The 24,573-nt window shown below is 35.4% G+C and overlaps 1 protein-coding gene across 2 annotated transcripts in view; it reads left to right on the top strand.

Annotated features, from left to right (window-relative positions):
• GABRB2 (gamma-aminobutyric acid type A receptor subunit beta2) overlaps window positions 1–24,363 on the top strand; it is a 181,339-nt gene extending 156,976 nt beyond the window's left edge. For both annotated transcript variants that reach the window (XM_072873379.1, XM_072873380.1), the window contains one exon: window positions 18,263–24,363. In XM_072873379.1, coding sequence (XP_072729480.1) covers window positions 18,263–18,610 — 348 coding nt within the window. In that variant the 3' untranslated portion in view covers window positions 18,611–24,363. The remainder of the gene's footprint in view (window positions 1–18,262) is intronic.
• The last annotated feature ends 210 nt before the right edge of the window (window positions 24,364–24,573 follow it).

Genomic DNA, 24,573 nt, shown 5'->3' with positions numbered 1-24,573 from the left:
TTAATTTATTTTTTTCTTTTTAATTTGAGAGAAACATGAATGAAGGAAAATGCATAATGATGAGATTAGTTTTGATGTTATGGTACCATAGGTCACATTTTACCATTGTAAAGTTCATGAAAGCTCTGTAAAATCTTTTTCTTTATATTGGTGATTTTTCAGCAATGTAAAAAAAGTTGCAAGTTTTTATTTAACTTGTCAAGTTTATTTTTTAAAAATCAGTTTCCCTTTAAACAATCAAAGCTATTAACTAAGAAACCCTGTGGGTAATTTTATGAGACTAGATCTGTGTTTATCTGAAGTCTTTCCTCTAACATCAATGGAAATTTAAGGTCCATAGGTGTCAGAGTATCACCACTAGCTGAGGTATATTTTTGTATACTGTTTCACTTGTGATATTTTCTACATACTTATTCATACAATAGATCTTTCAGCCATGTAACAGAATAGCCAAAGTCTAGTGGCAAATTGCTAATCATTAACTAGAATTTGAAAACATTAACTAGTGTACTAATCCAATCCAGTAAGGAGAGTAAATTAATTCCCATGACTGTTGCAGAAATTCACCAGTCTACAGGATTAACACAGAGTATACTGGGAACGACTTTACATTATTTATATTTTTTTTATACTGAACCTTTTGCTTAATATACCAGGCCAGCATGGTTCATAGTCTATGGCAGTTCTGCTCTGGTATCCAGATACACTCGGGTCTGATAATCAGGTTTGCGGTCCCTTAAGCAATAGATAGAGAATCAAATAGGAGAGGATCAGGGAAGAGTAGTCATCAGAGAGCATTGTCCTACTGCTCATAGACTCCTCTGGGGAAGAGGAAAGGAGCTGACAGCTGTTCTTGCTGTTTGACCGGCAGCGAGAAAACAGATTCATATTTAACGGACCTGAATATTTTATCTATGAAAGGGGGCTAAATATTATATAAATATTTTCATGTACAAGAAACAAAAATGGGTCTGAACTGCTGAATTTGCTTCAGATGCAGGTTTCCATGAAAATCCAAGTATTTTAGAAATGGGACCAAATGAACACTCCATCTCTAATTAGGATCCAAAATTGAAGGACTAATTTTACGAAGTATGAGTATTTTTTTGTGATATTACTAGATTCCTCTTGTATCACTACATGGAATACTATGAATTTATTTTTGTGACTTCAGATACTACGTGAGAAAATATTATTGCCATGAATAATAAACCTCAAAACATGAGGAATAAAACTTCTGCACAGCTCTGTTACTGCATTCAGCATAGACATTGTAAAAAAGGCAGATGAATAGTTATTGGAACTGCTGCTTGTAGTGCAGCGTCTTTGTTTATACATTATAGACCAGCAAATCTATACTAGATTTCTGCAGATTCCAACACCAATTTTTGTAACAGCCTCTTACAACTTCTCTGAACAAGAAAAGGTGGTGAGAGGAGAAGTGCTGATCAGTCCTTCCATCCACAACTACTTGCAAAATCAAAGTAGAAGTTAATACATACTCCCTTTATGCTGTTGAATTCTCTGGTATGGAGAGATTCCAGGGCAGGCACAGACGTTGGTAGTCTCTCTATTTTTGCTCAGTGTTATTCAGAAGATACTAGAGAGCCTACAAAACAGTACGGAAGCACAACAGAAGCTGTTCTTCCGTGACTGTGGTATCTGCTGAATCCAATGTAATCCCTTGGAGATTTGGTGACTCAGGAGGAGAATGTCCTGCTTTTTCCATTTGAGCAAACACCATCAGGCTGGCTGCAGAGCTTCCCCTGGGCTATTCCAGATGAAACTGTGGCAAAATCTTTCTTTAAATTTCATATTGTATTCATGTCATAATGCCCAATGAATGTGATGGTTTTGTTTTGGTTTTTTAGATTCATAGAACCATAGAATAGTTTGGGTTGGAAGGGACCTTTAAAGGTCATCTAGTCCAACCCACTTGCAATGAGCAGGGACATTTTCAACTAGATCGGGTTGCTCAGAGCCCTGTCCAACCTGACCTTGAATGTTTCCAGGGATGGAGCATCTACCACCTCTCTGGGCAACCTGTTCCAGTGTTTCACCACCCTCATTGTAAAAAATTTCTTCCTTATATCTAGTCTGAATCACCACAGAAGATTGTAACTTCATATACTCCCTCATTTTCAAAGTTTGTTGGCTCTGGGGTAAGGGAAAGGAAGAGAAGGGATTGCGCCTATATCTTGATCTGCTTCTTGAATTCTGAAACCTGAGTAATAAAATCATGGAGAAATTTAAAGGACATAAAACTCAAGGAAGATTCAGACTCAATTACCAGCAGATATGTTATCACAGAGTTGTTAAATCATATTGGACATACTCAGTTTTCTTTGCAGTGACTTCAGGTTAAAATGGCTGTGTGTATGATCGTTCCACTCTTGAAGCTTCTCAAGCTGCATTCAGCAGTTTATTCCTTTAGTGTAACTCGTCATCTTTTTGCCTTTGTCAAGGCTAATTGTTCTCTCTGTAAACAGTTGTATTGTTCCTTACAGGTAAATCACTGGCTTTCTTCTTACTCTAGACATCCTTCATTTATTGGAGATAGCATTCGCATTATTTCCTCACCTCTCTTTTCAAGCCGATCGTCTTATCTTACGTTATTTCTTCAAATGCCTTTATTATCTTTGTAGTCTCAAGTTTTGGAATCTCTTCTGTTCTGAATGGCATAGTACTGCAAATGTATATATAAGGATAGGTAAACTGGGAGTGTTGTATTTCTGCTTGAAGACTTAATATGTGTCATAAACTGTGGTATATATACTCTAACCTACTGTTATGCAATTTTATTCTGTAGACTTTTCTATTTTAAATAGGAATATTGACAGTCATCAGCATCCTTTTGATCCTTTGTAGGCACATTTCATGCTATCTTTTCTTTAGGCTCAGGGCACTAGTATAATACATTGTTTGTGCTTCTTCCAGATGATTAACAAATATATTAAAAAATAGGGCCAAATTCTAACTTCTGGCTTCACAATATAATTCAGCTGACTGTCTTCCTATGGGTAATTGTACATATATCTGGGACATATCATCTCTTCATTTTTAAGATAATGTGTCAAAGGCTTTACTGAAATCCATAACTTTCATCTGTTAATTCTGTAATTACATAAAAATGGTCTGGAAGGGTTTGGTCTAGAAGCCCCTATGAGGGTTTTTTCTTCTAATTGTTATTTTTGTTTCTGTAATTTTTTTTTTCCTTTTGGGATAGAAGGGGGTGGTGGGAGGGAAACAAGCTACTGTGATATAACCCTTCAAGTTTTCTCCTTCATGAAACCTGGCTTTGTCTTCAAGGAGATGATTAGCCTAACCAGGATGTCAGTGTAGAGCCTGGTACAACTGTGAATAACTTCTGTTGCAGACCCCCAGCCATTTTGATATACTTAATTTCTGTTATTGCAGTTCAAATAATGAGCTTCTTGGTGCTCTCTCAGCACTGATTTATTCCCTGTAAGTTTATTCCAGAATCCAGTAGCCAAGGTGGTTTTGATTAATTTTTAAATTTTCTCTTACATTGTTGGATCCAATGATTTTACCTTGGATGTTTCCGTCTTGGAACTGTGGCTTAGATGGGCTTGCTGATGCTGATTGCTGTGACGTGTCTGATGCATCTTTTAGTCTTTGTGTTGTTCAAGATTTGCAGTCTGATCATCTCCCAAGCTCTATGTTTTCCAGTGTTACTAAATTCCCAGTCAACCTCCTGCTTATGATGATGTTGTTGGATTCATTGCTGTTTTTTCCACAGTTGCTCGTCTAACTCATTTGATCCAGACTACTACATACCTTATTTAATTGACTTCTCTGGAGTTGTAAGTTAAGGTGAAAATGCTTTTCAATATCAATGATTTCTGTGTATTTGTTATTCTGGATAGATCAGAAAACCTCCGTTACAGCTACGTGGTAATTTAATGGAAACCAAACTGTCACTGTAAAGACCATGGTAAATATACTGGGCTGAATGAAAGCCTGATTCTTCTGTAAAGAAGTGCTTCTTGCATCTTGCCAGCTGTACATTTGACAAGGTGTGATTATAATGGAAAAGCAGCTGTATGCCATCCTCTTCCAAAGCAACAGAGACTGGAAGTATGTCAGGCAGCAGAGGCAATACTCACTGTGAGTATTGATATCAGCTCCTACATCAAGGCTCTTGTTAAAAGAAGGGCTACAGATCTGTCTCTTGATGGACCACCTTGTCAGTCTTTTCTTAGACATCAGTATGGTTTCCTTACCAGGATATTAGCTAGAAATAGGATGTGATACTTGCATTTTTCCAACCCAGATATCAAACCTTATAGAGGCATTACCATATAATTATTTGGTGCATCTTGCCTTCCATTTCTAGTCCTATCTTTCTAATTCTTACATGCATGTTATGCAGGTAGTGTTTAAATTATTTCTAATTTTTTTTTTCTTTAGAGTTAGATCATCTAGGTTTAGAACAGTTAATTATTGCAAATTAACATTTCTTATATAAAATTTGTTATATTATTTCAAAGTAATTTGATTTGCCACTTCACAGAAGTGGTGTTATGTTTTGCATAATGTAAATACGTCACTGAATGTGGTTTTAGAATGTGTTCAGTTGCAGTAATAATTGAAGCCTAGACGTTTCCAATCTAGCTTAAAGCACAGAAATGCTGTAAGTGTACAGGCTATATACCTGAAGTACATGATAACATAAGTCACATAAATAAAACTGTACCTCTAATTTTGCAACCATGCTGTTGTTATTGTGAGCATTAATAAAGCAACTTCCCTCTGGAAAAGAGGGGAAAAATGTCAGAATATTATGCAACACTTCATAAAACTGTTTATAGAGATTTATTCAGTCATTTTTTTTTAAATAAATGTGAACTGACATTGCTAACCTCTGTATGTTTAGATAAGGGTTTTTTTCTGAACACAAAGACTTTTTAAAAATATACTGAGTTTATTTTTAAAACAATGAGTAATTCTTTACTCAGTAGTCTTTGTATTACATAAGGTGTTCAGTCAGCACACCTGAAAGTTACAGTGCATTGCTGTTACACATTGCCAAGTCACAAACAAGTGAAATTGTCAGACTAATGACATTTTTCTATCAGAAATTTGGGTACCAACAACACAGAACTTTAACATGATAATGAGATTAAACAGCATATTAATAGATTGGAATCACAATAGAAATGTTCTCTTGAAGAATGAATGTAGGGCTTAGCAAATTTAGAAGGTTTAAACAAATTTAGGTATCTTTGCAATTCATTGCCCTCCTGACCCACTGTTGTTATATCCAAATTAGCACACAGTTGCTAAAGGAGATGAGATAGCAAGGAAAGAACAAATAGAAGCTTAACCTGCCCTCAGCTGCACTTAACATGGTAACTTTCTTCCCCTTGAAGTGTCTCAGCTGCTGAGTTTTTCCCCTACACCTTTTCAACCAAGGAAAAGAGTCTGACCAAGTTTAACCAGAAAAGTTGAATAGTTCTCCTCAGATTTTCATTTTTAGAGGACTTCACTGCATTGTCAGAGTTTTAAGACAAACAAGACCATGCAGTTACCTGTTTCAAAAGTGATTGCACCTAATTATTTCACCTACGCAACTGGGCAGGCTGAGGATGGACAGTTTCTGGCCATTGTATAGTCTAGCAAGGAAACGGGGCTCCCACAGCATCCTCCTTCTCCAGGTGCCCATTTTCAGATTCACTGGCCCACATATGTGTGCTGTTCGAACTTGAAGACTGAGTACTTTCTGTTTCATTGTGCCAACAATGCCATCCATTACAGTGGCACACTTTGAAACGGTATAGAGTCAGCTCAGGTATTGCTTTGCTACCTGCCATTTCCCATGATAGCTTCCAAACTTCTTTTCACCACTTTACTAGTGAATAAATGGAAGAGCCTGTGCATTTTTTTCACTGTCGTATCCATAGATGTCTCTTTTGAAAAAGCAGGGTGGAATTAGATGAAGGAGTGTGTTAACTAGAGCCAATGTGAATCCATTGATATATACATGTGGCCCTTTGCAGGCCAACTTGTGACAGTTTTCAGTGTGCTGCAAACAGACAAGGTCACTCTCCTCAATTTTCAGACTAAAGTGTAAAGATGCATTAACAGGGCTGCAGGCCCGAGATAATATACCTCGTTCCAAAGCAATGCTCATTAGCTTAGGCTTGGCTAATGCCTTTATTTCCCTCCTGATTTACTGCTGGCTTGCCTCTGGCCTTTTCAGTTCCCAGCAATATTTCTTCATTTCTATCTGAAGAAATCATATGAATGCATCTCTAGTGAGGAGGAATTGTTGCAAAGGTACCTAAAATCAGTCAGTATTTATTACATAGAACTGCACCTTATACCCTACGTAGTAGAGGTATTTCTAGTATAAAACATGAGTAAGCAGAAGACTGTAAAAGCTTTTGGAAAAAAGAGGAATTTTAAAATGGCTATATGCACAGACTCAGTTAATAAACTGAACAGGATATTGAAACACTAAGGCAACAGGAAGCTCTTAGAATTCCAGTCTAAAATCTCAAATCCTCACTGCTCTATATTGCTGGAGCTAATGCTGCTACTGCCCAGATTTCAGTGAAAGCATTCATCCTCTTCCTTTCCCCTCCAAGGAGAGTTCTCCTTTCATTTGCAGTACAGGTAAAACTGCACGAGGACTGATTCTTCATCCAGGGTCAGAAGGTATTCCTTACACAGAAGTTTGTTGAAGGACATGTAATAAAAGTAGGCATCGATTATAAAAGCTCAGCCTTTCTCCTAAATTTACATTCATGCATTATTAAGGAATAACTTGCATATGAAACAATCAGCAATGCACAGATTGCTCGGCCAGCCTCTTTGTTTTTTGTTGAAACCTGAGGTTTGATAGGAGTGAAATTTGAGGAACTTCCATTTTTAGCCCACAGCACTTTGCAGAAGCAGTCAGAAGGTGATTTATCTCCACAATCCGTAGTGGTATTCCACATGACATCTGAATAAAGGTCAAGCCCACTGTGTGAGTTTTTCTTTCTGCAGCTGCCCTCCTTCGAACGCCATGTTTAATTAATGTAAGAACAGTGCATGTACACTCCGTTTGTTTAAAGCACGATATCCATTTTGCTTTTGTAGTGCATCTACAAACCCGCTATCCACCAGTGACCCTGAATTAAATACACTTTTGGTTGCAAGAAAGAATCCATTAATGCAGTTTGTATCATTATTTCAGATTGTGGGGAAATAAGGCACAAAAAAGGCAAGTGATGTACAGTGAAATAGAAGAAATGTATGTAGCTGCCGTCCAGAAGACGTGTCTGGCTAGTGAATTTGGTGAACTGATGTCCCAAAGCAGATCAGCTCTAAAGACTTCGACAAGGTTTAATTGAACGGGCATGAGTTAGCCAATTTCTATCCAAAAAATAAGTTGTAACTCTAAATGTTATGTGGCAAGGGGTGTAACCTAGTTGTGCTCATGAATCTTGGGATCACTGGTTTGTGTACACTAGGGTGGCACTAAGTGGTAAAAATATTATTATAATATAGAAGATGACTGTTTGTCAACCCCTTTGCTTTATTTATAGTGTCTAAAATGATCATCTGTTTGGTGTCTTTTTGCAGATAGCAATACATTGTTATGTTTTGCAGATTAGCAATACATCTAATTTAGGGGAAATTTATTTCAGGTGATCCAAAATTCATATCAGAAGTGTTTACATAATCAGAATGATAGTATCCCAAACTTGTAAGAAGGAGGATACATATTTCAAATCCCTCTTTTATAGTTTTTGCCCATCTTTAGTCTATCGGTAACTATTAATTATGATGCTTTACCTTTGTTGTTGTTTGCTCTTTAGGCAGTAAGATCACCTAGACTGAAGCAAGCTAATACTTTCAACACTATTAAAAAAACCTGAAATTGCTGTGTAAGAACACATTTTAAAGAAAACATTTTAAAGAAACACATTTCAAAAAAATTTTTTCTTCAAAATTTTTTTTTGTTTTTTTTTCCGCCGATAGTGGAAACATTCTAATTCCCAGGAGAGACATGGTGCAGTCATGCCACAGAGACTGCTTGTCTTGCATAAAGATATAGAGCAAGGTTAATGAGCAGAATAGCCCAAACAACCTAGAAATAACATATCTAGCAGTATTCATAACAAAGTATTACTCATGTAGCATATGAATTGGGCATCCATGTAGACATGTACAAATTATTTACTTTCTTTTATATATGTATTCTCTTTTGAAAACGGTGTTAGGGTGTGTATTGCATACACGTATGTTAAATTTAATGAAACAGTCATGCTGTGCTACGAAGACCTAAGTTTACCAGTAAATTCACTTAGTAAATTCTTCTGTATACTAGCTGCTTTCCCAGAATTCTGCATATGGAGAAAGATAGACACCAGGAGACAGTTTCTCACATAACTTAGGAAAAAGGTTAGGAGGTTGGTAGGATTATGCCTAAATTTAAATATGTGTGTATATATACAGGCATATATGTCTATATATATGAATATATCTTTTTTACTCCTTAGATTTTAGTTTTAAGAATCCCTCTGTAATGATATAAGATTACATTAAAACGTAGAAGTCTAAATCTTGTTTATTCTTATGTCTCCATTCCTCTTTTTAGAAGTGTGAGAGACTGGAATTTAGTTTTCTTCCCCACCCACAAAACTTCTCCCTCAACTTAATGCATCTTAAAGCTGTGTACAAAAAGCCCTGCATACCTGTCCTTGCTCATGTCCTCAAAATGAACTAAACTTTCTGGTAACGTAGTTGTCAGAAACTTAATGCTTTTGGGCTGGCCTGAGGGATGCAACAGTAAAGGTCACACAGCCTAAATCAACATGATTATTTTCATGTAATGTTTTGTTTGGGCCACTTTCTGTCTGTGTATTCTTTGAGTAGTCAAAGATTCCTGCAGGCAACTGGAAATGAAGATCTTCAGAAATGGAAGATTTTAGCTTACATTTTGCTAGATGGAATTCTGAGGTTTTATACTTTCAAGCTATAGCAGTTTTGGGTAGGAAGAGTGTCTTTACATAAGTTTCAGTTGTTGCACGAAAAGTCTTTTGTTTATTAAAGTATGTGATAATATAGCTGGAGGAGAGGATCCAAAAGCTGATTCCATGTAGGTATCATCTGAAGAGGGCTAGCTGTTGTGTGGAATGATTCTTCAGCTTTTATTTCTTCTTCCTTTTTGTATCATGAGGCATATATAATATATAATAATTTGCAATTTAAAAATAAGCCTATATGTGGTCTCATTAATAACTTTCTCAGTTGTGAGTAGATCACCCTTCCTGAAATGCATCTTCTGAAACTCTTATAGCATTGAACATAATCATGTTTTACATAAACACCTACCATGTTTGCATGTTAGTAAACTATTTTTTCTCATTTCTATAAAATTGTCTCAAGAACAAACTGCACGCTATTGCCAAAAAAACCTCAGTCTTTTTTCCTTCATTTTAACTGTGTTCTGAAATTCTCCTACTATCTATATATTTATATTTTATATGTGTGTGTGTGTATATATTGCTATAGAAGTATAATATGTTTAACTGATCAAACTCAATTTTGGTTTAAATTTACAAGCAATAACGGCCACCAAAATGTCAGGAAGAAAATTATAATTCAGTTTTTATTTTCTCTAAAATTAATGTGTACACAAAAACAATTTAAGTATAATACAAAATTTGCAATGATACATAATATTGGTATATATTTTGCCTACACAGAAATTTATTTAGAAAGAAAACTGAAATGACTAACCATGTCTTGGCAAAAGAGTTTCTTCATTCTTGTCACTCATTTTTAAATGAGTGACAAAATGTTAGACTCTCCCCAAAACAGCAGACTATCAGTGCACAAGTAAATCAGGCAGGAATGTTCTAATTCAGTCAACAAATTCAGAATTTGTTATTATTTTCAAGCAGAACATTTTTCATTTTAATATTGTCAGGACTAGTCCTCTGAGCCTTGCAGAATCTACAGCCATGGAACTGGCAGTATTTCAGGCTTCTAAATCAGCACTGAATGTGATCATAATAAGTACGTTTCTAGATTTTTTTCTAATTTGGAAATTCGTTGCCAGAGTTGGAAATTCATCTTTATTTTCCTCATAATGAAAACTTGTCAGTGATTTTTCCATAGAAAAATCCCAAAAATTTTCTTCTAATTTTTTTGTTGAATTAGTTGCAATTTCTGTCCAGTGTTTTATCTGGCCTTTGTCACTGCTCCCAAAGTTTTTCCTTGGACCTTGTGCTGCCTCTGGCCATGTTAATCTTTGGACTGGGCCCAAGAATTGTATCGTTGGTCTTCCCCAAAATCACAAGCCTAACTCTGTTAACAAGAGAGTATATCATGGTCAGATGGATGAAACACTGGTAGACTTCTACACAGTTCACCCACTCTCGTAACAAGTATATGCTGTATAGTGCTTTGCTTGTATTTGACTTCAAACAAGAAAAATAACATCTATGTATTTTACAGAAGTCTGTTCTAGAGGAGCAACTTTATCAGCCTTATTTTTACTGTCTAGTTCATATATCAAAACCGTAACTATATGCAAATTATACCTTAGAAATTTTGCCAGTTGCAATGATAATAAAATGTTACATGCATTTTTCATCGTTCATGAAGCTTTCTTATATAAGCAATTTTGCTGTGTTTCTGTAGTAGAGTTTTGGTGCTAGGTATATCTGTTAAATTCTATTTTGTAAGACAACATAATAGGAGACAGCTTATGGGCATAACAGAAGTTTGATTAAATTTTGGTCTTATTTATCGCAGATGGAACAGAGCACCTTCTGGGTGTAGGTTCCTGCATTTATATTATCTCCAAGAGAATTAAATGTATACATGTAAATGGGATTATATTCTAACAAATAAATAACAAATACTTCATCAGAGCAGCATCAGTAAGCACCTGGTTGCCTAACACCTTGTTTATTGATGAAACAGCAGGATTTAGAGCTATTGTTAATTGGTACCCCAGAAGACTTCTATGCCAAATCACCTGCCTTTGCTTCCTCCTAAATGTCTCAGCAGTAAAAAATTGTCGTTGAAAATTGTAACTGAAATTTCAAAAATTCCAGTTCTACTTACATTGTTCCCTTTATATTTATTTTCAAAGATTGTTTATTTTTTTCCCTTTTAGTACTTACAAAATTTGCCTTGTAAAAATAAATGTTTTCAGGAAGTTCAGATAGATTAATTTTTAAATTTTTCAACTTTTCTCCTAGAGAAATTTTTTACACTTATCTTTAACATAGAAGAGATTTCTTCTTTCATGGAAGGGTTTAATTTTTAAGACAGAATCACAAATAATTGTTTTGATCTGAGCGATGATTTTGCAGTCTCCTGGAGGAAAAAAGAAATCTGTACCTGAAATTTCTAGAAGGGAGGGAAACTACCTTTAAATATCATAAATATGAAGCTTATTCAAATTTGAAGACTTCCCAATTAGAATTCCCATTAACTAATATTTAGCTCCAGCATTGTGATATGTTCTTGCAGGATAAAAAAAAAAGAAAAGTCTTTCCTCCTTATGTGTATATGCATCGTGGTTTTGGATAGAGAGTGAAAGTCTCATTCACAGGAAATCACTTGAGAACATTTATTTAAGTCCCACTAAATTAATGTGTCTGCTTAAGTAAAGTTACAAGCTCTTTTCCAGAATCAGATATCTGTTTACTGTTTACGGTCAACTATATTTGCTGCACTAGAATGGAAATTACATGTACAACATCAAGGCCTTACTTACATAATTTATTCCTTCCACTTTACTAGAGATTGCATTGGACTGAAATATCTTGGCCAAAAGTGAAATGGGGGAAGTTTTTCTACAGAATCACAGTGTACTCTCTATATTTCTTTCTTGGTTGGCTAAGGTGATTTATCCCCCTTTACTACAAAAACCCTAGGGATGTTTTTGCAATATTTTAGAAGATGTTGGTGTAAGGTTCAAGCTGAGGACAGGACACCAGTAGGCCATTTTTTCCTATTCTGTGCCATAATTCAGACTGCAGTCCTGATTTTGCCTATTTCACTTGTTGGCTTTTGGTTTAGAACACTGGATTCTGTGCAGCAGTTTGAACAAGTTCATATTTCATGATTTTTATTCAAATATCATCAAGCCAAAGATACTTTAGCCTCTTTCATTTTATGTGAGCACTTATTCTTCAATGTCTTAAGTATGGAATCTTGTGTGTAAGTATTGGGTGCCAAAAGAAATCATACGTTTTCAGCCATTTCTTGAGAATCCTACAATACTTACAACTAAGTTATTGATGTGTTACTAATGATAATGATCAAGAAATCACATATATCGGAGGGTAAAACTGGGTGCCTAGAAATTGAACTACAAGTAGTTAGAGCAGTGTTAAAGCTCTGTGTCCAGATCTTGCATTTTCTCTCACTTTTTTTTTTATTCTTACAGGTCTCTTGGTTTTTTGCTTAGATTTTTAGGCTTTAAAAAGCTCAAGAACCTAAAGAAAATCCTGATTGAATTTGCAGAGTTTCTCTGGATTTTCTGACCTGAAACCAAACAAAGTAACCTGAAATTATAAGTCAGCCTAATTTTACTGTCCTTTAACTGCATGCTTTACAGCCGGACCCCAATCTTAGGTCTATAACGTAATCCGAGCCAATGCATGCTAACATGGTTTCACAAGCAGTTACTGCAACGCTGGCAATAAATTCTATTTTGTACAATGGAAATGCAGTGTTTGTTACATTCTTAAGGACATTGTTTCACATATGGATGTTTTGAAATATTAGGCATTTGTGCTTTATGTGTTCATATAGCTTTATCTCAGCAGACTTGCTTATCATGTCAAAAATGTCTGTATAGCTTTAAGCAGGTACCATTTGAAAATCTTTAATTCTTTTTTCTTCCAGAGTGAACCTAGCAGCAGCTTATACAGGACTATCTACCTGCCACACATTACCTTGTGTAGTCAGTGCAATCCCCAGAGATCAGTGGTTCCTAATGAATAAGTCAAATCTTGCTGATTAAGTGGAAGATCCCTATTATATGTAAAGTGCACTTCACACTTTCACCTGATCTTGCCAGAGCTACTGTGACTAGTCAGGAATAGGATGCTACTGGTTTTCCAAGCAAAGCTCAGCTGTCAGAGGCGGGAAACTATGCTATAGATAATACTAAGGACTTTATCTCTAACAAATTAAATTATATGTCTAGGCATGTCATGTTGGTCTTCATTGTGAAAGGGATCTTTGTTTCTGTCTTCAGTTCTTAAGAATATCGGTTCACAGGACCTATAAATTCTGAAACCTAATCTCAGGTGTTAATCTTTGTAATAGACTGGTTATTTCTGTTCTCCCTTCTTGGTTTAGCTCACCATATTTTGCTTTTGGCTAGTGACAGCCTTACTTAACAAAAGGATATATCTTTTGAATTTGCAACTGGTTTGTTTCACAAGGTTTTTTCCATCAGAAATTCCAGCCCTACTGTCTGTTTTATCCATGGCTTCTGAGCCATTCTGCCATAAAATGAGCCATCAGTACCTGCCTGTAATTCAAGGTTATAGGTGAAAATGAACAGTATATGAGCAAGTAAAGCCATCAGTATTATATCTTTTCAATTAATCAATATAAATTTACCTCCTACTTATAAAGCTGTGTTTTGCATAACAGTAGAGCATAATCACCAAGATGCTAGTTTACTAGATGTTAGTAGTTTCAAAGATCTGGCCATCCTTGAAGGATTCCTAATGTACATACGTGTGTGTGTGTATGTATGTGTGTGGGAGTTGTAATTTCCTTGTATTTTACAGTTGCTAATGTATTAGTGTAAGAGGAATTCCTCAAGAAAGCCATCATTTTGGAGTTTCTAGGTGGCAGAAAGAATATATAATGGTAACATTTCTACACTTTCCTCTGTATTCCCTTTGTTTGAGGCCATCAAAAAGGTCATAACCTCTTTCAAGGCTCCAGAGTCAGCTTTTCTTCCAGTTGACCTGGACCTATAAGTGAATATCATTTGCATCATATATTTTGTCATCCACCTTTAAGATTGATTTATAAAAAAACCACCCTCTTGCATGGTTGCTGAGCTCTGGTCATTTCTCCTCCACTTCTGCTTTCACCTTTTATTTCCATGATACTTGCTGCTTTTTCTTCATCTTCACATCCTCCCTTCCTTCCTTGTCCCTGGGAATTTCTCCATTAAGTTTGAACTCTCCTGTTCACCATAAAGAGTCTAGTTCTATGGTTGAACAATCCTTCAGCACCAAGAGATCTTTTTAACCTTCTTCCACCTCCTTTTGAAACCACTTTTACACTTACTTTTCCCCCAGAATAATTTTAACAATTGTTTTCATATCATCATATCTTCCTTGGTCAAGTGACCAGTTGGAAAAAATACATTTACATCACAAAGTTATGTTACCTTGAGGAGCAGGGCAAGGCAGTAATAGCACCTCTGAAGCCAGAATATACTTATGCTAATTGTTGGCTTAGAGGTCCTTATATCTTTTAATTAGTTGTCCTATTATTACCCTAGAGTGCTTTAATTTTAAATGAAAGATAATAGCTGCCTTATCTCTAAGGAAACTGGTCTTGATTTTATTAACTTACAGGACAGAAGAATAATTGGCACATATCATTGTCCAGAAATGTATTCAACAAAGGTATCTTTCATTGTTTTCTAATGTTTTTATCCTTAGAGACTTAAAATTCAGGTCCTGACCACTTATGGTCATTAAAGATCCCATGGCACTTTTTTATAGCGTGGTCATCTCAACCCCAAGCATCTGGCCAAATATCAATTTATGTAACTGTTCTGCTTACCTAACATTCCCCCCCACCACTCACCCACCCCATAGTTTCAATTGGCTACAGCATTCTCCATTTCCTTGACTAAAATATAGTGTATTGTTCTGCACTGTCAGTCACCACATTTCGCCTCAGAGGTGATTGCACTTCACTGGGAAGTGAAGCGATTCTTCTTTCTAAAGCTTGTAAAGCGCTTTGGGATCCTTTTGAGTGGGCGGTGCTGTGAAGAATAAATGTAATTAATTATCGTTCTATCTTAGGCTTCACTTAGTTACAAAAGCATGTTTTATTTAGAGTTGGGCGAACCTGCTTGGTGGAAGTAACACTCCCAGCTCTCTCTAATCTGACAAGGAACATTTTGTCAAAGGTTGAAAAGTTAGGTTAATTTCTTTCTGGGTTTTGTTGTTGTTGTTTACTGCTTTGTTTCTTTTATTTTCACATTCATTTGTACTTCTGGATTGGAACTTTGGGAGTTCTTCAGATTTGGAATTCAAAATCCCATGAAAAATGCAGTTCTTGTTATGGTCAATCCACTGTTCCAGGTGCAGGAGGGTCAAATTAGTGTTCAAGAAGCACTTGAACTTTGTGGTGCTTACCTGGCTATTCTAACACTTGAAGGTTCGCCCATCACTAATTTTTACTGTGTTTTGCATTATTTCTTCTGAAAAATTCTTGGAATTTTGAAAAATGCTGTGCTCCAACTCTGATATCAGTGTGATATGTGCAGAAGAAGACACTGTGCCCTAGAAGACAGTTTAGAATATTGCTAAATGTTTTTTCTGCACAGCATCACTAATCTTACTAACTACTGCCAAGATTAGCAGATATCTGCAGCAGTTTGCTGTGTTAAGAAATTTACTGAAATGAGAACAGAAGTGACAAAAGAATCAAAGCAAAAAGTTGACTGAAGGAGTGATATCATGTCCCTAAAACATATCTATATCTAACTCTAGTAGACTAAAATAACTTTTCTTGCATTTATGTTGCATGGAAAGCATACAAGTGTGTAAAGAGCACTCAAATTTCTAATATCATTGCAGATCAAAAGGATAAAATGCTTAAAGTAGATTAATCCTAAGAAGATTTAAGATATGAACAAATTTGTTGGCACTAAAATCTTTCCAAAGATAGTAACTTAGAATGCACAATGTTGAGGTGAAAATAACCCAGGCTCTGGGCTAAGGGGTAAAACCATTGCATTAGTGGATGTTATGTCAAACTTCCCCTGATGTCATTGGAACTAAATTTTCTATTCTTTTCTTAAAGCTATGTGAAACTATGGAAAATGTAGTTTCCAAATGGCTTTGCACCCCTCTTGTAAGATACTTCCCCTATTTGTTTTTAGACATTCTTGGGATCAATGAATGCCAAGTGCCTATAATTGCTTTTATTTTCAGGATACTGGAAGTCTTATTATTTGTCTGAGATCTTATAACAAAAATGACAGCCAGTTTTGTCTTACCCCAAAAATCACATAAGACTTTTCTAAATAACTGCACGCATTATAAGAAAATGTTTGAAAGCTCTCTTGAGAAGTTTCATAAATCTATTTGAAAGCTTTTGCATATGTTTGCTTTTGTTTGTATTACAATAGCAGAATACTCTTTTTGCCTTAGTTTTGTCTAATGCAGATGAGAACTGATTTGATGGCCTTCCTGGCTAGAACACAGTGTTTCCTCACCATGCTCAATATCATGCTACAGAGTTCTTAAAGGAATTTTTCTTGAGTTCCAGCTCAACTTTCACATTTTTCCAGTGCTTCTCAAAAAAGATTGATTTTGCTAACACACTAGGAAATTCAAAGATTTCATATGGCTTTGATGAAAAGCAAGCAAAAATAGATGAATTTGTCTGCTTCACATTGAGTCGTTACATTTAATCTAAAAATAAAATATAATGAAACTAGAGGGGTGCAAACTCACATAGATTGGAAAAAAAAAACCAGAGAGGGAAATCTGGCATCTCAGCGATGGCAATTTTTATACATCACTTAAACAGATGTAATCACTCAAATGGCAGTGTTTCAGTAGGTCCAAAGTACTTTTGTGAGTGTCCACCTTCCCAGTTCATAATACTGTGCAGTGGATGCTACTAAAAAGCAACTGTTTTCAACCCAGTTCTCTCGCCGTGCCATGTGAAATATTACACAGGGGGTTTTTTAATAATGGCAAATACAGTGCTATATTGGGTAGTGCGGTGAGGTACCTGCTGCTGACTGCTAGCTTCTAAATATTACAGAATAGACTAATGCCATATTATTGTTTAGAAATCCACAAAAGTCACAGTTTGTGCACTTTCAATAATAATCATAGTATATATTATGTACATTATCAATTAATAATGTGGATGAGTTATTCTTAAAGGAGCTCTGGGACAGTTTCATCTCTTATTTGGCCTGGAGTATATCTGCGCTACCATCACTAAGTCAGTGTACCTAATTAGCTACTCATTAGCTATTATTGCTTTTAAAGTATTTTTATTTAATTATACTCTGTAATCACACAATTCAAAATACATACTTGGAGGGAAGGCTGGAGAATTAGAACTTCCTAAATAACCTTATATATGTTTTCTATAAATGGATTATTCTGAAGTTCTCCTACCATATTTTGGATCTACTCCAGATTGCCTAAGAGTAGAATTTAGTTCCTCATCTTTGAAATACTTTTAATTGTCTAAGGGGTTTTTTTATAACATTGCATTAATATTTTTTTCACTGAACTGGCTTTAAAAAAATATATAGTAGCTAAAACTACCCATTAAAACAACTGTTCAATGTACATTTGATGTGATTACACTCTGTATATGTTTTTCCTTGCTCTAAATTGCCGATCTCTGCTATTCCAGTGTTCAGGTCTCCACAGCGTGCACTGTATTTATGAAATTCATTAGCACTGGGGAGTGGAGTTTCCACATAGTTAGACTATGTTGGAGCCTTTCTCCAAGTAACCAGCAGTCCTGTTTGGAATATAGGGACTGAAAATTTTCATTCTCTTGTGCAGTGCTCTGGGCCTCATTTTATAGAGGCAGAGAGACCTTGTGAATATCTGAAGTTTTTGTCAGAGCAGAAGCTTCCATTTGAAAGAAGCAAAACCAAAACAAAGCAGACCCTTTTCCATTTGATTTCCCTCCAAAAACCCCGAAAAGTTCAATGTTCACCCCAGATACACTACCCAGTGGCAGAATCCCACTTCCAGGAGCTGAGCATGTACTGCATTTCCAGGTATTGCTTCTGCTCACTTTACGTGGGGTCTAGGGAAATACCATTTATTCCATGATACTATACTGGCTTTATTGCTCCTTGAGTTCACAAATAAATGACAATAAATATAGTTACGGCTATGCTTAAAGTCTTTTAGACAGGCTGACATCCAGTGAATTAGTAATGTTAGATCTAGCCTTTGTCAGCATGGCTTCAGTTTGCAACTGATTGAGCTTCCTTTATCTCCTGTTAAATCTGCTTTCTTATTTTTTACAGATGGATCCACATGAAAATATTTTGTTGAGCACACTTGAAATTAAAAATGAGATGGCTGCCTCTGAGGCTGTGATGGGGCTTGGGGACCCTAGAAGCACTATGCTGGCCTATGACACTTCAAGCATCCAGTACCGGAAAGCTGGCTTACCCAGACACAGCTTTGGTCGCAACGCCCTGGAGCGACATGTGGCACAGAAGAAAAGTAGGCTACGGAGACGTGCATCTCAACTGAAAATTACCATTCCTGACTTGACTGATGTAAATGCCATAGATCGATGGTCACGCATATTCTTCCCTGTTGTTTTTTCCTTCTTCAATATCGTCTATTGGCTTTACTATGTGAACTAAGAAACAAAGCCACACAGGAAGCAAGAACTGGATTTCTCATCAAATCGGTTGTACAGCCAAAAGTGGGACTTAGAAAAATTCTATTCAGGACAAAAAGTTATTTTAAAACACCTTAGTTGCTGGCCCACTCTATGGTCTGTTTTTATAATGTTTTTGTTGTATCTGCTAAATTGTAAATATGTTAAGTTGCAGTATGGACATATCCCCTTATCAACATATAAGTGCATTTTGAGTGTGAAGGCAAATTAGATTTTGACAATCACTTCTGTCTCATTGTCCTGCACTCTCTCTTTTTTTTCTTCCTTTTTTTTTTTTAATGGCCATTTGAGTTTAGTGATACAAATTATAGAGCAGCATTTGAGAAACAAGTTCTAGTTTCAACAGCAGTACGTACTGTTCCCAGGGAAACTGCATATCCAAGACATACATCTACACTTAAGAGAGTACTAAGTTGTTATCATGCTTATGAAAAATCTACACTTTATCTTTTAAATGTGTAAACTTGAAAACAAGTAGTGCCTATCATCTTTCCAAGATGATGATGGTCAGAGATTTCCCAACCATATTCAGTTATTTCCTGTTATTTATTGAAAGAACTAAATCTTTGATAATATTAGGGTTGGGTGTTTGCACAGAAGCTGAAGCAAAAAGCACTAGTTTTGTTTGGATTTTAAAGAGAGAACATATGCTCACAATCACAATGACTGTAGTTGTGATCAATAGAGGAATGTAGCAATGGTATAAAAATGCATCAAGTCTGAATGGGTAGATATGCTGCTGTTTTGTGTTAGGGAAAGGAAATCATCTGTCCAAAGTGACAGAATTGGTTGGCCAAATAGTAATTCTCTAGGTGGCTGAAGGAAATCAATGGTGCCCTGCCTTTGTAGGGTAGGGACAGCAAGAGAGCAATTATAAAATACAGGGCCAAGGAGAGGGAAAGCTACATATATGTAAAAGTGTGGGGGGGTGTGTATATATATATATACACACACACTGTGCAAATGAATGTTGTCAGTTATAGTACATACCTTAGTCTGAAACACTCATGTGGAGTTGTGCAATTTCTTCCAAGTTTGAAATCTTTCCCGTGTTATGCTTGCCCCTGTTGTTATGCTTAACACCTTACATCCAGTTTGATTAAAGGTACCGTACCTCTTTAAGCAGTAAAGATCCAAGCATATGTACTTCAGTACAAAAAATACTGTCAGGGTACTTTCTCAGTCTGGATTAGGCAATACCATTTCACTTTTTATTTTGTTTTCCTTAATGCACTGTTTTAAAGGGAAAAATTTGGTAGCCATCACTTTAAGAGTTTAATTATACCCTTAAATGTTTCCTGCTTTAGGGTGATTTCCATTGAAAAACTAGCAAATTTCAGTTTTGCTTCAGGAAAGTTTTTGAAATAAAAGGTTTTGCTTTATTCCATAGAGCTTTACTCTTACAGGCAAAATAGAATAGACAAAAAATAGAATTTTATAGGCAAAGTAGAGTTTGCCATTTAGTCCATTGTGGAACCTTTTTCTGTAATGAAAAAAAAATTCACAAGAACTTATAAAAAGTATAAATTCCTACTGAATCAGATCCCCAATATTGTTTGACACGAAATATTTCATGAAGCAAAAGCCACATCTGTTGTATCTATGCTATCTCTCATCTGTGTACAAATTTCTGAAAGAAACTAGAATTCAAGTATCTTCCAAATAGCAAAGGAATTTTTTCAGGCAGATACTTCTTCCCCATTTAAGTATTCCTTTGGCAATACTTTAAGATAGTTCTTAAGAATATTTTTCATAAAATATTTTCTTTGAATTTTTTGTTCTTGCTTTAAAAGAGTAATTTTCTTACAAGGTTCTGTGGGTTTTTTTCCCCATTTGACAGTGAATGACAGTGACAGGAGGAAAACAGTTCTGGGAACTAATAGGCCAATATTCTGAGTTTGGTTTGAGCATATGATATACTTATTTCTGCTTCAAATGGGAGAGAATAGTTTTGACCCTGAAATGGGATTTGCCAGGCATACACACTACCTGTTGCTTTCAAGGGAGTTGTGTGTACATTCATGTACTGCCTCCAGGTTCAGACTCTACAATATGTAGAGACAGGCTTTCATCATGTGATTAACTTTCCAGGTCGAAATGTTGCTTTTTGTTGACACACTTAATTTCTCACTGCGTTTCATGCATAACGCAGTGAGGTTTGTAGATGCATTTGGAATTTCAACTGATAGGTATGAATCATGTTGGAATTTTTTCCCAATTCTAAGAAAAGGAGCCACATCAAAATTCAGTATTTCTCTTCAAAGTCTGTTCTTTAAAAATGGTATTAATTATCATAAATAAAAGCAGTCTTATAGTCGTATTCTGTACAAGCTTTTCTTTCCTTTCACAAATTGCTGCCAGCTCCTTTTTTATTTCACAGAAGCATAGCGTGAATACAGGGAGCTCACAGCCTGTTTGTGGTTGATACACATCAAATATAAAACCTTACAGAGAATATGTTGACTCTCTGCATTGGTTTAATGCATCAGCTATTATGAAAACCACAGAGATTGTATCCTAGAACTGCACATTAATTTATCTGAAGTTACAGTACAAGCCATAATACTCTCTGATGTCGCTATTCAGAGAGTGAAAGAAAATGTCTGGTTTCTGCTCAGGTGTCACTAGGAAAGTTATATTATCCGGGGGAAAGGAGCACTTTCGCTTTTAATATGTCCTTCTGCCTATTAATGTGATGTATAAAATTAGTGAAAGAGAAGGATTCAATCATTTTGTACTAAGGCTTAACACTGTGATACAAAAAGATGGGGGTGAGAAAGACGGGCGAGGCACTGTCAAGGGAAAAGTATAACTCAAGCCCAAGGTGAGCACTTACTCCTCTTCTGAGATGCTTGAGTGAAAGTGAGAAATTATGCCAACATACATGAGCTATGGGGTTTGCTATGTGTGCTACCCTCCAGGTAAACTAGGATAAATTTGCTTTTAGTTTAGAATTGACCGAAAATGAATATTCTAGATAATTTTAATAGTGTCAATTGATGTTAGTTTCAATAAGCAAAATATCAAAGTTAATAATTTAGATAAACCTTGTAATATAATTATAGTTGCACATTTTATTGTTCTATTAGACATGATAGCCAGCAATTAAGGTGTTTTTCATCTTTGTGAAATTCATGGGCAAATTATGACTATAACTTGGCACAGTTTTAATGAAATCTTTGAGATCAATCTGTAAATATATACTGTACATGACTGCTAGTAAGTATGATACACATTTTCAGAACTGAAAATTCATGCAACATATTTCTGTGTTTGCATAAGGAATGTTATGTTTCTATCCTATCGCAGTTTAGTGACTGGGAAGAAAGACTCAAGCAATGACATTGTGACCATTTCTTTTCTCGTTCCCAGGGGAGGAAAGCAGAGTCTTAGATAACAGCATGTTGCAGAGTTCTCAAGAGAGTTTTTACATTCTAATGCAAAGGACATAAAATCTGTAAGGTACAAAAGCACAATGTGTAGAGAAAATGAGTGGTGGTCTTACACTTGGGGAACAAATCCTATTTATTTCAGACAAATATGCATTAAAATTAAAGCTCAGTTAATTTTCAGTATAATTATTAGACTGTGTTCCAATTCTGTACTATAACACAGTACTAAACATAAGTGAACGGATGTTAAACATTATCCAACTATATGTGCATATGGACATATACCTAAATGTCTATATGGACATATGTGTGTATATATACATGTACTGAGTATATATATGCACACACATTCATATGTTGGCGTGTTAAAGGAATAAGCTAATAATAGTTTTGTTTCTACCATCAACCAGTGTATGAATATATTTTTGAGAAAAAAAGATTAATGTATTTAAAAAAACAACTTACTATACAGGGTAACTGGGCATTTCTATATCAGCAGATCAATGCTTATAATTCGTATGGAGCATTGCACCGTTTGACATGATGATAGTACTGTACCTCCTAGCATCTGAAATTAGACTAGTCCTCACATTGCTTGCCTATTTCTTCTCTCTCTTTTTATAACAGCATTGTCCACTAGTAAGTTTTCAAAACCAACAAATTCCTTAGGGAACCAAGAAAAAAAGGCAAAAATATCAACTATTTCTAGAAAATAACCTAGGGTGGGATGGCCAGGGTACAATACTATATCAGTAGTGATCATAACATTTTGCTATGTGTACATAGAACATACGATGTGAGCAACCATAACTTAAGCTGAACGTGTGTAAATATTATCAGATTTCTTAAACATTTTTAACTTCTAATTTGTACTTTATGGTAAGGCAAAAAGCTAATTCTACTTATGGTTTAGGTTAATGTGTTCTAAAATTATGTAAATAATTAAATAAGCTGTAAATGAGCAGTCAATAGATACAGTAATTGTTTAGTGACCTTTTTTTTACTAAGTACGATAATTGCAGTGCTCTAGCAGAGTAATTTAAACACCCTTTTGCATAAACAGATTTGGATTCCAGATATAAAAAGTATAGAAAGTACTGTAGTGTAAAATAGCCATTGCGGCAATGTTACTGCTAGCACAATCGATTCCTTTGTATGGTTAAAATGTTCAGGCAACAGAAGATAGTAGCTTGGCACTCAGTACTCAGGTTAGCATAAACAAATGGGGCCTGGTTTTCACTTACAATAAGGCACCTTTATGTTGCTCCAGTGAGTGGAGAGGTGAAGGAATCGAGGGTAAGTGAGAATTCAGCTGTTGGTGATTTCATTACAGAAAGCCTGCGTATTGCGTCTGTCTGTTTCTGAAATCTGTATCTTTTATGGTATCTAGTAGTAGAATTATATTTTTCTTTACAAAAAAAAGAAAAGGATGTTTGACTGTCGTTAGATAGCATAGTCCCCCAAAGCCAAAGAATCTTCAGTCCAGAAATTGTTTAAAAGGGAAATCTAATAAGTCACTGCTTAACACCAAAGGTAAAGCTTAATAAAATGCACTAGGAACTTTGTCTAAATTTTTAAGAAGCAAATGGAATGCTGATCAAAAATACTGCCCTATTCTACTTTGTAAAAATAGTAATAATTTAAATATCCATAATATAAAATTGAAATAGATCATCTCTACAAGAATATGCAACACTAACATTTCATAAGTATAAAATTTTCTTTGTAAGTGCTTTGACAAAAAATGAAACTTAAATGATGAAAAATCTCACCTCTACTTTCATACTAAGGGTTGTATTTTTTTAATGTTTTCAGACATGAGGTCATCTATTCCAATTTGATAACATTTTGTATGTTTTCACTGTTACTGTCATTTGACAGATAGTCACCAGGCTGTATTGTTCATGGTCTGTCCTGTTACTTTCAGTTGAAGACAAAAAGAACATTTGAAACATGATTAATTCTAACAAGCTGACTATGATTTGACTTCTGTCGCGTTTTTATTTGCATGGGTGTTTAAATGGTTCTGTTAGTACTGTCTTTGCACAGTTCTGATTTATCTTTTTTTACTTAGTACTATTTACTTCATAATGTAGTAATCATCAGCCTTACTAATGACCTTGTAGCCTTTCTTATATGCACATAATGCACATTTTCCAATGGCTAGAAAATGCAAAATACTAGTGGATATCATTGCATCAGATCTTCATGTCTTTCTCAAAAGGACTGCTAACCTCTGGGATATATGAGGTAGTAAAATGATGATTGTAAATGAGTAGCACATAAGAGATATTTTCTTGAATTTAAAATTATTGCAGCCAGTTTCAGCATGTAAATATATAACAATGTTGGCTAGTGTGTAATTCTTGAACTAAAAAAATATAAATAAAGAAAACCTAAAAGATATATACGTAGTTGTGTTATGTTGGGCAGGTTCTTTTCTCAAAGCTGCAGAAGATTACAGTTCTCATCTGAAGTGAGTATCTATGAATTTGGACACCAGGAAGTTGGGCATTGAGGCATCTGAATTGTA

The sequence above is a fragment of the Ciconia boyciana genome, chromosome 9 (genome assembly GCF_034638445.1).
Source record: "Ciconia boyciana chromosome 9, ASM3463844v1, whole genome shotgun sequence".
NCBI classification, from domain to species: domain Eukaryota; kingdom Metazoa; phylum Chordata; class Aves; order Ciconiiformes; family Ciconiidae; genus Ciconia; species Ciconia boyciana.
Note: the sequence above shows the minus strand (reverse complement) of the source record. Positions and strands in the feature narration are given on the sequence as shown.